This window comes from Bombina bombina, chromosome 1 (assembly GCF_027579735.1).
Source record: "Bombina bombina isolate aBomBom1 chromosome 1, aBomBom1.pri, whole genome shotgun sequence".
Classification (NCBI taxonomy): Eukaryota; Metazoa; Chordata; class Amphibia; order Anura; family Bombinatoridae; genus Bombina; species Bombina bombina.
Window position 1 is genome coordinate 1,447,838,717 of NC_069499.1, and position 17,720 is coordinate 1,447,856,436.

The 17,720-nt window shown below is 40.6% G+C and overlaps 1 protein-coding gene across 1 annotated transcript in view; it reads left to right on the top strand.

Annotated features, from left to right (window-relative positions):
• Positions 1 to 17,720, top strand: part of LOC128652656 (intelectin-1) — a 72,689-nt gene that overhangs the window by 15,942 nt on the left and 39,027 nt on the right. Inside the window, exons 3-4 of the mRNA XM_053705589.1 lie at positions 2,069 to 2,212; positions 3,717 to 3,964. Coding sequence (XP_053561564.1) covers positions 2,069 to 2,212; positions 3,717 to 3,964 — 392 coding nt within the window. The remainder of the gene's footprint in view (positions 1 to 2,068; positions 2,213 to 3,716; positions 3,965 to 17,720) is intronic.

Sequence of the window (17,720 nt, forward strand, 5' to 3'; positions counted from 1 at the left end):
ATATAGTGACACTATTTAACCCACCAGTACTGTATATAGTATAGTGACACAGTCTGTAATCTGCCGGTGAGATGGATGGCCTGACCCTCCCCTCCCCAGTACTTTATAAAGTGACCACAGTAGTCAGTGACATGGTCCAGCCCCCCCGTACTGTATATAGTGGTACTGTATAGTGACACTGTTTACCCCCCGCCCCCCATGCTATAGTAGCAAGGTCTGTAATTTGCTGGTTCCACAAACATACACACATACGTGCATAAATACACACACAGTCACATACATACATACACACACACACATAAACACCAATGGGTAAAACAGAAACACTAACCCCTGTAGTCAGAGACACTTGTGAAGCATAATTTCACACTCACATGATATCAGTGCAGGCAGTGGCAGGTCAACGTTTTTCATTGGGGATTTTTTTTTTTTTTTCAAGCTGGGCCCCCACCCACAGGGGCCCAGTCGCAGTTGGGACCGCTGCACCCCTGTAGTTCTGCCCCTGCCTTCACTCTTTTCTTTGGCATTGAAGTCTATCCTATTCCTGCTTCCTGTATATTGCTGAACTTCATGCTGGTGATATTGTCTAAGTTTGGATTTTTGCTGCCTGCATTTGAACCTTGGACTGTCCCGACCTTGTCTTGAATTTGGCACAGTTAGTACTATTGCTTGGACATTCCCGCTTGCCGTTTCCCAGCTTAAGTACCTTATTGCCTGCTCTGATTATTTGTTTATCCTGTCTCTGTAGACTGCCTTGGCTGCTTCTTGCAGCTTGTATTCAGCAGCTTGTATTTACTTTGTTTAGCCCAGGAGCGGCATTTTCTTTTGTCTAGCCCAGAAGTGGGTACTACAGTCCTCGGTCGTGAAGTGGATCTTCCAGTACTTATCTTTTGTTTGTCTGAACTTGCAGCTGAACATCTGCTATACTGATGTGTACAGTTTTCTTCTGTTAATTCTTCCTTGTAACTGTTCCCTAGTATAAACTATTTCAGGACATTACTTCCTATTTGCCTGTGTAAGTTTCTCCTAATAAACAGGACTGTTGTATATATTTGAGTCTTCCTCGGCCAGAAGAGTATCTGAGCTCTTTGCTGTCTCTGATTTTTCATCTGGATAAAGCAGTTTAATAATAAAATACTCTTTCCTTTCTAAGGTTGTTTCTTCTGAAAACATCAATCAGGAAATTGTAGTCCAATCTCTTTGTCCAGTGCCAAGAATCGCTAAAGAGTGATTACTTCATAACTTTGATGTAGCAGTTTCCTTGAAATTTTAACTTCAGGATACTAAAGAATTAAAAAAAAATCTTCCTTGTTTATCCATTTCTCGGGTCCTGCAATCACCTTGGCAGCTTGGCTTAAAGCTTTGATTAACAAAGCATACATGATAGCTGGGAAGTCTAAACCTCTAAACAAATTAATGTGTCTATTGAACAGATATGCCAAGCAGCTACTTGATCATCTCACCTTGGTCATTTACCAAATTCTACTATTTTGACACATTTGCCTTTTCAGAGGCTGCTTTTGGTAGGAGAGTTCTGCAGGCTGCAGTGCCTGTTTAGAACCTTCTACCTGCCTTAACTGACCTTCCCGTTCTGTTTCATGGTGGTTTTGTGGACTGCACAACTTCTATGGGATCCCATATGTGATGGCCCGTGGGCTCTCACCATCTTATGAAAAAAAAACCAAATTTAAGCTTACCTGATCAATTAATTTCATTCATGATGGTGATAGTCCACGAGACCCGTCCTTGTCATTCTAAAACAGTTGGTGGCAGTATAAGTTTGTGTTTCTTTTACACAGTTTTTCCTTCCCTACTTTCTTATGTTTTTCTTTCTATTGGCCATATAAATGATTATGGAATCATTGGAAAGTGGAAGAGATTAAAGCTCTGCTGTGTGGGATGTAATTTCATGGACTCTCACCATCATGAAAGAAATGATCTTTTCAGGTCAACATAAATGTTGTTTTTTTGTTTATTTTGTTCACACTAACAACTGATTTTCAAATTACCATAACATTTAAATATATTAACATTCAGTGATAATTATGTTTTTGATCACATTGTCTAGATTATACGTCTGTGTCTCAGAAAAAGCAAATCATTAATAACTTCCTGGACTGCTGGAAGGATGAAAAGGAAACAAATAAGGACTTAGGTAACAGTAGATACAGGAGTTGCAAAGAAATCAAAGAGAGCTCCAATGATGCTAAAGGTGAGAATGAATTATGATTTATAGATTAAAATGAAACTTTACAATTAATTATTTATTTACACCTTGTATGGAAACAGTAGAGTTATAGGGGCCTATCTATCAAGTTCCGTATGGAGCTTGAAGCCCTTCGTTTCTGGCGAGCCTTCAGGCTCGCCAGAAACATCAGTTATGAAGCAGCGGTCTGATGACCGCTGCTCCATAAACTGTCCGCCTGCTCTGAGGAGGCGGACAGACATTGCCACAATTCAACACAATCGAATACGATCGGGTTGAGTGACACCCAAATCTGCAGGGGGCGGCGTTGCACCAGCAATTCACAAGAGCTGCTGGTGCAATGCCGAATGCGGAGAGTGTATTGGTCTCTGCATTCAGCGAGGTCTGTTGGTCATGATCCGCAATGTCGCATCATGTCCAACAGGCCTTTCATAAATAGGGGCCATAGAGCGAGAGATAGCAGGGATATAGTACACACTTACATGCAGCACGGTATCTAGAAATCTCTCTGCATGGAAAAAATACAGAACCAGAAAACATTACCTAAATCCATATATGCATTTGCTGCTGATAGACAACAACTTTTCTCTCATGATTCAGATAGAGCACAACATTTTCAACAACTTTGTAATGTACTTATATTATCACTTTTCTTCATTCTCTTGTTATCTTTTGTTGAAAAGCAGAGACAAATGCTTAGAAGCCGGCCCATTTCTGGAGCACTATATGGCAGTAGTGAATGTTGTCCATTTGCAACAGCACTAGATGGCAGCACTATTTCCTGCCATATAGTGCTCTAGATGCCTACCTAGGTATCTCTTCTCCCCAGAATATCATGGGAACGAAGCAAATTTGATGATAGAAGTAAATTGGAAACTTTTTTAACATGGCATGCTCTGTCACAAAAGAACATTTTTGGGTTTCATATCACTTTTACCTCTGTTTATAACTATCCTATCAGAAACTAGAAAAATAATAGCAGGGAAATGAAAAGAAAACTTTCTAAAGTCAGAAAACGTTATATGCAAGATATGTTGTGCAACCTATAGGCGGAAAGCATAAAACAGCTTGTATTCATTCGTAATATGCAGAAACATAAATCAATTTTCTGTAAAACTAAAGTCGACTGGAATTTTCTCTAAGCCTCCATGGCCTAATTAATTTAAAGGTAATTGAGAGAGCAATTAATATATATATATATTTTTTTTTACTTTTTCATTTTCATTTTAATTTCACATGGTGTCCTGTGTGGAAATATAGCAGCATACCTAGATAGGCTCAGGAGTGTGCATATTTGTTATAATATTTTATAATGCTGCTGCTATATTGGCACTGAACTATCTATGTATTCTGCAATGAAATGGAACTATGTTTCAACAAAGGTTGCCTTGAGAAAGAACAAAAATTTGACAATAGAAATAAATTAGATTTATTTTTATTGCAATCTCTAGCATGAAATATGCCTTCACATTTTTTATGCAAATGCAGTGAAACAACATTCTTTCTGTAGATGGAATTTACACTTTAATGACAGAAAATGGAATGACTTATCAGACTTTCTGTGATATGACCACCAATGGAGGAGGCTGGACTTTGGTGGCCAGTATTCATGAGAACAATATGAATGGCAAGTGCACATCTGGGGATCGATGGTCTAGTCAACAAGGAAGCAATCCCAATAATCCAAAGGGAGAAGGCAACTGGGCAAATTATGCTATTTTTGGCTCTGCTGAAGGTGCCACCAGTGATGACTATAAGGTAGAATCCATCTTAGACACTTTCTTATTCCATTGCCATCCTCACTCACCATTAGTATTCTTGGATGTTTTTCCTTAAAGGGACATTATACACTAGTTTTTCTTTGCATAAATGTTTTGTAGATGATCCATTTATTTAGCCCATACAGGTTTTTTTTTTTTTAAAAAAAAGGATAGTTTTGCTTATTTTTAAATAACATTGCTCTGATTTTCAGATTCCTAACCAAGCCCCAAATTTTTAGGAGAATACCGACGTATACCTACTCCAGCTTGCTTCTGTTTGTGTAAAGGGTCTTTTCATATGCAAAGGAAGGGGGATGAGGGGAGTGTCTGCTATTTCCCACTTGCAGTGGGTGTTCCAGTAACCTTTTAAACAGAGTTAAACTGGCTTCTAAGCTTCTAAGTAAGTTATTAAACGGTTTTACACTGGATTTTTATATCAGTATCTGTGCATATTATTCTTTATAGTAGTGTCTATTACATGCAGTTATATGAAAATTGGTTTATACTGTCCCTTTAAAGAGACATGAAACCCACATTATTCCTTTCATGATTCAGATTCTTAAACAACTTTCCAATTTACTTATATTATCAATGTTGCTTTATTCTCTCTGTATCCTCTGTTGAAGGAGCAGCAATGCACCTCTAGCAGCTTGCTGAACACATCAAAAGGCTAAAAACAATAAGCATATAAATGTCACCAAAAGGCAGCTAACTCCCATTTCCTGATCCTACCTTAGTATGCTTTTAAACAAAGGATACAAAACAAACTTTGCAAATAAGATATTAAAAGTAAATTGGAAGTTGTTTGAAACTGAATGCTCTATCTGAATCATGAAGAAAAAAAATTGTGTTTCATGTCAAACAAACGTTCTTTGTGCCAAATATAATAGCTGCTAGTAATATATAATAATATATAACATAAGATTAGCCATGACATTTAAAAAAAAATGTTGTTAATGTTACTACTGAGTATTCCATGAATGCACTACACATTTCTTAACCTGTTGTTGCTGCAACTTTAATAGGACACAAAAAGGGATACTGAACCCAATTTTTTTTTCCAAAATGGATCCAGCCACTAAAATCCCCACAGCCGTGAACATGCTTTCAACAGAAAAGTTCATGAAACCTGTGTTAGGCTAACCTATTTTAATCTGAATCCCTACTGATCACTGCTAAACAGTCTGAATGCCATTTGTATATAGGCATGATGGGCGTATTGGGCATGTTTGTTTAATGACTATGGGCTAGATTACATGTGGCATGTTTTCTTTTCACTTGCACTCTAACTGTGCTCAAAGTAAAAAAACTATTGTGATCGACCTAGCGGCCGTATTACAAGATGAAAGTCAAAAGTTAGCACGTTTTCAGGACTTTGAATATCATGACTACGCTGACTTCTTCTCCCCATAGACATTTATGGGGTGCACTACAAGAAATATATTAATGTATTGCATGCTAAAATGACACTGCGCTAGATCAACTCTGCTAAACCTGAAGTGCGTTACAAATACTTTACATTCCAATGTTCTTCATACAGAAGATGTTCTTTTTATTTTAAAACAGATTATATGTATATATATATATGTATCATTTTTTGTTAAGACGGCACTCGCTGGGCTTAAATAATGCACTAAATGCCTTTAATCAGTGACGTTTCGGGGAATTCTCCCCTTCATCAGACCAACAGAAAAAAAGTGAACAGCAAACATTTATACCCTGTGAGACCCTCCCCTTGTGTACAAAAAAACCACCCCCAAGGGGGCAACCAGCCACACATTAATACAGTAATAAAAGGGAAAAAAATAGTAAAAACACCCTATATACAAAGTAATGGTGCACTGCAGGAAATGGATATATACATCATACAAATACGACAATAATGCATGGGCTAGGGCAGACGAAAGACAATTAATGAGATATCCCATAATTATAATAGTGAAAGCAGTACGTGCTCAGCCTACTAACATCAGATTACAAAAACCATCAAACACGAACAAAGAACATAATAGTCCGCTAGAGCACACCCTATCATGCTCAGAGCTGTACTGGCTAAAAATTAATAGAGATATAGAGGATCGCAGCGATCAGAAACGTACCAGTAAAGTGCCCGGGACCTACCAGCAAAGCACATGCGCGCCAACAAAAGCCGGCTATATACAAAACAGACTAAAGTGGGAAGTGCATTACAAATACTTTACATTCCAGCGTTCTTCACACAGAAGAATTTATTATATGTATATATATGTATAATGTTTTTGTTTTATATATATATACTGTATATATATATACTGTATAAATATTTATACTGTATAAATACTTTATAAATATATATATATATATATATATATATATATATATATATATATATATATATATATATTAGATAGCAGACAGCACTTCCTGGGCTTAAATAATGCGCTAAATGCCTTTAAAGGGACAGTCTAGGCCAAAATAAACTTTCATGATTCAGATAGAGCATGTACTTTTAAACAATTTTCCAATTTACTTTTATCACCAATTTTGCTTTGTTCTCTTGGTATTCTTAGTTGAAAGCTTAAACTAGGAGGTTCATATGCTAATTTCTTAGACCTTGAAGCCCACCTCTTTCAGATTGCATTTTTACAGTTTTTCACCACTAGAGGGTGTTAGTTCACATATTTCATATAGATAACACTGTGCTCATGCACGTGACGTAATCTGGGAGCAGGCACTGATTGGCTAGACTGCAAGTCTGTCAAAAGAACTGAAAAAAGGGGCAGTTTGCAGAGGCTTATATACAAGATAATCACAGAGGTTAAAAGTATATTATTATAACTGTGTTGGTTATGCAAAACTGGGAAATGGGTAATAAAGGGATTATCTATCTTTTAAAACAATAAAAATTCTGGTGTAGACTGTCCCTTTAATCAGTGATGTTTCGGGGAATGCTCCCCTTCATCAGACCAAAAGAAAAAAAGTGAACAGCGAACATTTATACTAACCATAGGGGACATTTAGTTTCCACGGATAATAATGATTACTAGTGAAATCCAAATAGCTGTTGCAGTCTACTGTCTTAAAATAAGTTGTTCTAGTGACTTTCCCATTATCAAACTGGAGCTTAAGTTAAAAAAAACAATTGTCTCGTGGTCTATAGTGCTGGTGAATTTAAGACCCCTATCGTTGTTATTAAGGTGCTCTACAAAAAGATTTGCAGATGACAGATCACTTCACCTCTCCAAATGAAGATTAAGTCATAAATATATCATCCATAGAATACCAGATTCGCCCGAATGCAGGGTCATATATGTATTGTTGTTCTTATGACCCCATATATAGATTGGCTTAACTAGGGGCGAACCTGGTACCCATGGCGGTCCCTCTAATCTGGAGATAAAATTCGTCCTGAAACACAAAATAATTCTGTCTCAGGATGAATTAAATCAACTGGAGAATTAATTCTTTTTGGGTCTCAGGTAGATAGAGATCCTGCTCTAGGTACTCAGACACTGCTGTGATCCCCAGATTATGGGGGATATTCAAATATAGTGCCTGAACATCACAGGTGATCCATATCAAATCTGGAGTAATTACCAAAGGTTCCAATTTTTTAATTAGATCTGATGAGTCCCGAATATAGGATTCCAGACCCAATACATATTTCTGTAAAAAATAGTCGACGTAGGAAGACACATTGTCTGTAAGACTTCCTATGCCTGCTGTTATAGGGCGGCCAGGTGGACAGATGGAGTTTTTATGCATTTTAGGAAGATGGTAATAAAATGCATGATTAGGCTCATTAGGAACCAATAATTTCTTCTCTGTTTTTAAATAATATACCTTCCTTAAAAGCAAACTACACAAGATCTTTTAAAATCACCCTATATTGCGTAGTAGGATCATAAGTTAGACGGGTGTAATATGACACATCATGGAGGATCTTTCTAGCTTCTAGGAGATAGTCATCTAAATTTTGTAACACAACCCCACCGCCCTTATCGGCCTGTCTGATGACCAAAGACTTATATTTTTTCAGTTTTTCTGAAGCTCTTTTTTCATTGCCGTAAATATTACATTTACTATTTTTATTATTCTTAGGGATCCGATCAAAGTTGACACTCACTAGTTGATTAAAGATTTCTATGTGTGCATTATTAGTTAAGTGGGGCACAAAATTAGATTTATTTTTAAAATGCGTGTGAATGTACCCCTCACACAATTGATCAGCCAGAGCATCTGGTTCAAAAATAGGGACTTGTTGATTGAGTCTCATATCCATAGTGTCCGTCAGAATTTGCAATTTTGTATTATCTTTAAGTAATTTTTCTGCAAAATATTTCTGCATAGACAACTTTTGGGTAAATCGATTCAGATCAACAAAAAGTGAGAACTTACATCCCGATCGGTATTTTTACCGGAAATGGGTCATTCTAACCCCTATGCGATTATGGGGCATATTATTCTTCTCTGTGCTCGAGGATCTCAGTTTTTATCCCTATAGTACCTATCTGGTTGGCCCACTCTGCTTGTATCATATCTATTAGATATTATGTTATCAGTGTTATATGTTTTAAAGGGACAGTATACTGTAAAATAGTTTTTCCCATAATGTGTTTACAATTGCTTTTTTTACCAACTGCAGAGTAAAAAATGTATGAAAATTAGCTTTTTAAGGCTTATTTGTGTATATTAAAGCTCTGATTTTGTGTTTTGAAGCCACAACCTAATAAAATGGGTTGAGCTTGTAGGTATAATCAGATCTCATTACTGTATCACATTGTGCACATATACCTGCTTCTTTATCTTATATCTGTCCTTAAAACAATCACCAGCACTTTGAGAGAACAATGGAAAATCAACATTTTATTACCTTATCTCTGCTATATCCGACTGGGAGTGTAATTTCTTCTGCTGGCTGTGTTTACAAAGCTTATCTATAGCTGGTACGCGCGGCCACAAACTTTCAGAATAGGTGGGGATACCACATGCTAAATCAACTATTTCAAATGCCAATATAAGGGTAAAGGAGCTACTTGTAAACAATTTAATACACTCCAGCAGGTAAAGTGGATCATTGGGAACAAATTAAAGGGGAGAAAATTTTTGAGTAAACTGTCCCTTTAATATGCAAAATTTTTATAAGCTATCATGTGGCCAATTCGTGATCATTTATGGAGGCTCAATTTATATTTAAGTTTATATCTCAAACATTTATTATTATTTTTTTTGAAGGTACACTCTTAACTATCAATTTTTTTTTAATCTAATACACTAATGTTTTTGTCTATGGGATATCATTTATCTGCACTTTCTAAATCCCATAGTGAATTATCATTATTATTATGATATGTATATTTATCTATTGTTGCACATATTATAAATTATTGTATTTGTATGTTTAATTTATCAATATCCACTTGTCACTATTAGTGTAATTTTATATATAATTTCATAAATGTGTTAATTTAAACCTTCCTCCATAGTGTGGCCATAGTGTGGCTGTATGAATGCACATCTGTTATCGTATGTAACGATGACATACCCAATTACTATCAGGTGTTAATTTTTGCGCTTGAGACTGAAATTTTGAGAGGGGTGTGTACTTGTACTGCCCTATGATTGGTCAGAGGTCTCTGTATGTAGAGCAAGGAATTTTATGTCTGTTACAGCCTGATGAAACGGCACTATACGGCCAAGAAACGCGTTGCTGTTTTTAAGTGTGTTTTTAATAAAATTAAATGTAATTTTTATTTTTATTGAAAAATGAAAAGGAACAAATGGGGACTCGCAGGACCCCTTCACAGTTACAAACTTATAAAAGTGCCGGGCCAACGGCCCTACAGAGAAATATACATTAAACCATAAAAAACAAACAAAGTAAAAATGTTCTCCAGCTACACAGAACTAGGTATGGTGAATGTGTTGGTTAGTGATGAAAAGATGTTTTAGTTTTCAACACCGCACCTCGAGGCTTGTGTAAACGGTGTGTTAATGAGTGGGGGGGAAGGGAGTGGGGAAAGGTGCATACTGAGGGGGGGTGAGGAGGGGGAGGGGTCTAACAGATGTGTTATGTTTAATTACTCGGCCCACTCCATATGATGGGTGGGCTTCCCAAAAGATGGTAAGGATGGAAAGGGAGACCCCTATTAGGTCGTGGGCGAGGTATCTTATGTCGTGGCAGACGGGCGCCACAGAGTGTCATACTTATTTTTCCAGTCGGCCCAGGTCATTTCAAACAGGTCTAGTTTGTTTAAGTCAAGATGTATGAGTTGCTCCATAGTATACAGAAAGGTCATTGTATTCACAATATCCTCCCATGAGGGGGGAGTTTTCTTTTCCAGGACCTGGCTTTATTGGATTTGATAGCAGACATTAGATACACCCCAAGCAAGCCTTGATGTTTAGGTAGGTTGTGGAAGCCCAGATGAAGGAGGACGAGGGCCTCTAGACACCTGAATGCCGAAAGCATTGAGGGTACAAAATCCTAGTTCCCATAGAGATTTGATTCTAGGGCATTCCAACCAAATATGTAGCATATTGCCCTGAAGACCACAGCCTCTCCAGCAGAGAGGCAACGTTCCTGGGAACATTTTAGCTAGTCGGGTGGGGACTAAATACCAGTGAGAGATGACTTTGTAGTAAGTTTCAAACATTGTGACACAATGCAAGGTTTTTTTTGTCAGCATGATAGACTTCTGCCATATGTCAGTGGGAATGTGGGTATGAAGGGAGCTGTTCCATCTAGTCAGATGTGAAGCAGGTTCGGATGGAATCGTGCCCTCGAGCAAATTATAGTGGGTTGTTAGTGGTCTAACAAGCTTACGTCTCCCCTGCCAAATGGACTCCCAAGGGGTGCGAGGGCGAGATGAAGAAGGAGCAAAACCCCAACTTCTCAAGAAGCTTTTAACCCTGATTAGTTCAAAGAGGAGAACTGGAGGGATGGTCGCATGTGATTCCAAGTGTGCTAGCTCTATAAAACCATCCGGCTGAGAGTCGGACCAAAAGTCAGAGACTTGCTTAATTCCTAGTCGGGCCCAAGTGTTTGGGTGGATCTCTGCCAATCCAGTGAACAAACCCGCTACTGAGGTAATTGGGGAGGGGGGAGGGGCAATTAGTTGTCAATGACGAATTTTGCAAGGTTTTGTGTGCAATTCGGGGGGTTCTACCCTGCCAGATGAATTTAGTTATCTCGCTCTGAAATTGTGATAGGAGGTGCATGGGGACTCTGATTGGTAGGCAACGAAATAAATAGGTAAGTTTGGGGAGAAAAGACATCTTAAGGGAGGCTATGCGTCCCATCCATGAAATGGACTTATGGTCCCATGAGTTTTTTAAGTTGCGCAGTTCCGAAAGTAAGGGGAGGAAGTGTTGCACTGTTGGATATCCTCACACCCAAGTGAGAAACCTTCTCAGTTGTCCACTTAAATTTGAATTGATCCTTTAAGTTAAGGATGTATTTTTGTGGGTATCCCCACCAATATATTTCCGTTTTGGGTATATTAAGCTTATAAAAAGAGAGGTCCTCAAATGTTTGTAGAACATCTAACAGTCTAGGGATAGCTTTTTCGGGGTCCGCCGTGAAAACCGTGATATCGTCCGCAAACAAAGCGATTTTCTGCATAGTGCCTGATAACCGGATACCCGGAAGTGACTCATCTAGCTTGATCTGTGCAGCCAACGGTTCAACCGCCAGAGCAAACAGCAGGGGGGAAAGCGGGCACCCCTGCTGGGTACCATTTGAGATACGAAAAAGAGGTGAATGGAAGCCTAAACCCCTAACAGTGGCAGTCGGGGCAGAGTATAAAGCTTGGATGGCCGCACAAATAGCAGGAGGGAAGTTAAAAGTCCTGAGTGTTTTCCACAAATAGGACCAACGGACCCGGTCGAATGCCTTCTCGGCATCCAATGAGATGACTGAGAAAGGCTTGTTCATCCTAGTGGCCTCGCTCACAATATTAATAAGGCGCCTTGTATTAAACGGTCCCTCGCGATTAAGAATGAATCCTACTTGATCAGGGTTGATCAGGTCTGGTACTAGCTTACCGATGCGGTTGGCCAGTATTTTAGAGTAGATTTTGACATCAACGTTAATCAGGGATATCGGTCTGTAACTGGAACAGAGAGCGGGGTCTTTGTCTGGTTTGGGTAGTGTGACAATGGCAGCCTCTAGGAACTTTTCCCTGAAAGTGCCCTCTGTCACTGCCAGGTTATAAAACCTGAGCAAGAATGGAGAAAGCTCATGCATGTATGACTTATAAAATTGGGCAGAGTATTCATCCGGCCCGGGGGCCTTAAAGGGTTTTAGACGTTTTATCGTCTGACCTCCAATAATGTGAACGGGGTTATGAGCGAATCTTGTTGCTCGTCCGTAAGTGTGGGAAGGTTCAAATTAGACAGGTATGACCTAATATCTTGGGTAGGGATAGGTGATGGGTTCTCTGTAGAATCTATATTATATAATTTAAAGTAAAAGTCTGCAAAACTCTCTCCTATCAGGGACGGTTTCTTGTGTACTGTATTATTGTGCCTAATTTGTGGAATGCGCGTAGTGCTGTATTTATGTTTCAGTTTGTTCGCTAGTATAGTATCCACCCTATTACCCTTATGGTAGAAAAGTTGTTTTAGTTTGGTAAGATTCTGTTGGGTGCGGTGTAACTCTAGTAAGTTAATGTGGTCCCTTACATCTGAAATCTGAGTTGAGACATCCGCTGTATTATTAGTTCTGTTAGCGTATTCTAGAGTCCTGAGTTTAGAATGGGCCTGTGCCAGGGTAAGGCCAGCTAATTTTCTCAAATGACTTTGCTTGCGAATAAAAAGGCCTCCATTGTCTGTCCATTGTCATTCCGTTCAAGCATGTCCTTTAGGTCTTTTCTCAGTTCTTCCCTAAACGGGATATCTGTCAAAATGTGTCGTGGAAGGCACCAGTTGGTTTTGAATGGGGATTTGTTAGAGGGATATAAGTCCGCTGTTACCAGGTCATGATCTGACCAGGAGCTGAGTGAGACCTCAGAGCGAGAGATCGAGTCTAGTGTCCTTAACTGGCAGAAGATGTAATCCAGTCGGGAATATACTTTGTGAGATTGTGATTAGTATGTGTAGTCTCTCTCTCTCGGGTGTAGGGACCTCCAAACATCAAAGTAGATATAGTGAGTCATTATGTTCCTAAATTTCGTAGAGGTGTGAGCAGCCTGTGGTATTCTTTTATCTGAATTTGCGACCTTACGATCTAGCTTAGAGTCCCAAGTCATGTTAAAGTCGCCCGCCAGTAGAACCCTACCTTGTTTGTATTTGTCAACAATATGGAGAATCTTTCTGAGGCAGGCAGGCTGTCTCGAATTGGGCAGGTATATGGAGACCAAAGTATGGGGTATATGGTTCAGTTTGCAAACCAAAATGGTGTATCTGGCCTGGGGGTCCTTAATTACTTGTATCTGTTCATAGGCAATTCTGCTATGCAATAGTATGGCCGTGCCTCTTGCATTTTTTGTGAAGAGGGAGTGTTCTAAAACCCTGTATAAACGGGAGTGAAAATATTGGGGGGCGCCCATCTGCCAGTGTGTCTCCTGTAGGAAGAGTATGTCCAGATTGTGAAATTTAAGTTCATGGGTCAAGAGGCTCCTTTTGAAGGGAGAATTAAGACCTCTTACATTGTGGGTGAGGACTCAAAGTCGGTTAGACATCTTGAGGTGGGGGAGGGGAGAGAATAGGTGCGGGAGGGAAGGGGCGTCTAAATTGCGGTAGAACAGTGGGTGCGGTAAGTATAAGTGAGGTGGAAATAGTCCACCTAGTTGGAACCCTGGCGTGGGCTACCTATATGGGGGGGAGCTTAAAGCAAGAGTATGAGCAGTGTGAGCCGGGATTCCCGGCCCCACTCCATGTATAAAGAGAGCAAGTCTTGTTGGTGTTCTTTCATTTCAGTCCACCTGGGAGTTATGTGTTAACCTGAGAGTTATATTAAGATCTAACATCATGTCAATAGAAATAACAACAATAAATAACCATTTAATGGTTCATCAATATTGGTAACAGTTCTAATCTCCCTCCATTAGAGCTAGGAATAATTAACCTGTGCCTTGAATGCTCTAACAAAGACATTAACCCAGAAGTAATCTCTAACATTATAAGTGCAAACAAAATCAATATATACAATGAATTGGCCCCAAACTGCAGACATTCCTAGCTCATCTACCTCTTTTTCTCCCCTGCATTTCTTATTGGCATACACAAGGAAATTCAATGGAGGGAAGCAAGGTTATCTATTATTGGTGCCATATTATCAAGGAGGAAGTGCATGGGGCCCTTGTGGATCCTGCACCTGCTGCGTTTTCTGCCTCTTGGGTCGTTGATCCTTGGTAGACCATTCAGAGGCCGTGGCCCTCAATTTCACCTTGACTGGGGCAGATTCTGACTGGCTATCATGTTGGAGTCCCCATTGTGCAAGCAGGGTAATTCCCTGGGACAGCGAGGACACTGTGTGTGCCTGGTTATCTCTAGTGATAGTCAATTTGGCTGGGTAGCACCATCTATATTTAATACCTGCCTGTCGGAGCACTTTTGTGACTGGTTGATATTGTCTTCGATGCTGTAATGTGTGCGCCGACAAATCTGGCAATAGTTGGATTTCTCTGAATGTTTCTTCCAATTGAGGTTTGCGAAAGGCAGCTTGCATGAGCCTGTCTTTAAAGAGAAAACTGTGAAAGCAGAATATAACGTCCCGTGGCTTATCCTGTGAGACCGTTCTTGGAAGCAGAGCTCTATGAGCTCTCTCCATAGTGGTAGTCATACCCTCAGTGGAGCCCAGCAGATCTCCAAAAAGTTCTGTCAGATATGTTTGCAGTTCTGTTGATGTAACATCTTCCGGTATTCCGCGAAATCTGATGTTATTTCTTCGTGCACGATCTTCCACATCAGCAAGTTTAAATTCGAGTTAGCTTAGTTGGTCTGATAATGCTTCCTGTTTTCTCTCGAGAGAGTCTACCCTGTCTCCAATTTCTGAAATATCTTTTTTGAGTTCTGCATGGCTCCTTTGGATTTATTTTGTGATAGAGTGTGTTTGTTGCGCAAACATTTTCTTGAGAGTGTCCTCTGTAATGATGTGTTGAGATCTAGAAGATGAGTAGCCACTCTGTTGGGATCCCTCTCCCAAGGTCTCAGATTCGCTTAAACCATCACCTGAGTCTTCCTCGGGTTCTTTGTGTGGCTGAGCGAAGTGATCTAGGACCGTTTTCTTAACCGGTCCTGGGGTTTTGGAGTGCCGTCTGGAAGTATGAGGCATCTTCGATTGCAGCAGAAGAGTGTTAAGTAGATAACTAGGAATGTAGGACCAACCAGGTTGAGAAGGCACCCAATACTTATCTCCCAAGAGAGTACATTGAATAAGACTATGGAGGCACCAATTATTTATGTCTCAGGTGGTTACAACAAAAAACACATTAACAAGAAATAATAGACATTGACACACCGGGTGGGGCCAGGAGGTCTTCCCCGACCCTTACCCCTCCATGGCGGCGGCCACACTAGAGGCCAAATACCCTCCTGCAGGCCAGCGAGTTCCTCCCCAATGAGAAGATTACCCTTGAACCTTACGTTATGATAAGGTTTGTCTTTGGGGGAAGATCTCCACCCGGCCCAGGAACAAAGGATACGACCTTACAGAAGGGGAAAAGGGGAGGAGGAAGTGACCAACCCAGACAAGCTGGGTCAGAAAGGAAGGACCGGCTAGAGATCCCCTTCCCACAGTGTGTAGGTAGAAATTTAAACTAGGCAATATAGATTAATTTACTTTCTATACCACTTATGTAAGTTGCCTTATACTGTAAAAATATCCTCTAGATTAAGCAGATAGTAGGAAATCTAACATTAAAAACTTGACCTATGGCGTATAATGCAATACGAAAAGGGAGGGTTGGCAAGGGGACCCCAGCCCGCAATACACGGGCAGAAAATTAAGTTAGGCAATGTAGATTATTTTGTATGCAGACACTATACACATTAATAAAGAAGTGTCAGTGGAGATCTCATTGCAAGCGAGACCTATGCCATATAATGTTATAACAAATAATATCAGTAAGATCCCTGTGAAATGAAAGCTTTAGGTTATGCAGCAAAAATGACACTACAATTGGGGTGATACCCAAAATAGAACTAGGCTGACGCAGCAGCCAGGACAACACAGAGTGACTGGAAAGTCCAGGAGAGCCTGTTAAGAAGCTACCTGTGGGAATTCCCCGCAAGTATAGCTGAGGATGGCTACTGGGGGGAAAATGAGGGAGAAGTATACCCAGGAGGGACTGATTGGTAAAGGGTCAGGCAACAGACAATCTTGCCCTCAGGGGCCAGATGGGGAAGTCCCGTGATTTTCAGGCAAGGTACAGTCAGAGTATACACTGGCAGTATATTGAGGACTCCTCCTGTGTATAGAAATGGGCCAGGCCATGAGTTATGGGTTATATTTGCTACAGATAAGGACCTGTGAGAGGATAAATAAGGACCAAAGCTGAAGAGGTGGGGAATTATCAAAGTTGTGTCAGCCCCAGACAATCTTCACTGCATGCAGCAGGTTCTTAACTTTTGCCAGACTGAGCTGGGATGCACTAGGCTTAGGTAGTGCACTACTATATGTAGCTGGGGTAATGCATCACAATAATGGACCTCCAGTTCTTAGTTCTTGAGCAAAATGTGGGGAGTGTGCTTAGGGTCTGTGAGTGAGGAAGAGAATGTATGGCATATAGGTCTCACCCGGAGCGCCAGCTCCCCTGCACTTCCGTTCCGGATCGGGTCTCCGCTCTTCAAGAAGATTCCCACAAGGGTCCGGATAGCAACTGCCTACTGGACAGACCGTCTGGAGCTCCCTAGAGGTCTCGTGGGCTGTGCGTACTGAATCTCCTCAGAGGTCGCAAGATGGCTGCCGTTCGCGCCAAAGCTGCAGAGCAAGCTCCTTCTTCCAGAGGAGGATCCTTCCAACCCGCCAGCACTCTCTATCACCTCCTCTACCTCCCAGGGTCCAACAAAAGGTTGAGTCTGGCTCAGGTAAGTATTCACCCTTCTATGGCTGTTAACGGATTCAGTCCAATGGCTTCTCATCCGTCTTTTGGTCACTTCTTCTGGTGTCCCTAATAGCCACAGGGCTCTTCCAACGTGCCTCCGATGCCAGCCACTCCGGGGCGGATCCCCGACCCTCCGGAGCTTGGTGTACAGCTGGTTTTGAAGCTTAGTCACTTGTGTGTTGTTCGTATCATAGAGGTACCCCAGGAACTACCAAATGGCTTTGTAGGTGCCTTTTGGATATAGGTATATGTTGTGGGAATCTCTGTATGTAACCAGATAACAGCTTCAAGTCACAAAAATATGTGCCTTTTAATACAATTTAAAGCTGGAGCTCCGTGCCCACACGTCCTCTCTGTTCAGCTGTTGGCTCCACCCCCCAAATCAGACACTTTTTTATTGAACTTGCTCTACGTAGTTCTCCTTTTTACCACCTACGGGGTCTGCTTGACTCCAATAGAGGCTGAGTCTCTGGTTCCTCCTGCAGATCATTGGCGTCTGGTGTTGTTACCTAGAATGCATTAGGGTTCCTGCATCCGGATTGGCAATTATTCTCCATGTGACCGGCCCTGTGGCGTGTTAGTGAGTCTGTCGGGCGACTTTTGAGGCCCCAATCTGCTGTGTTTGGAACTCTTGTTGTGCCTTCGCCTATGTCAGTAGCCACCTGCTTGGGTCTGTCTTTGTCCTCTGTGTATCTATTGTGCAGCTGATACTGCTCTATGTGGCGC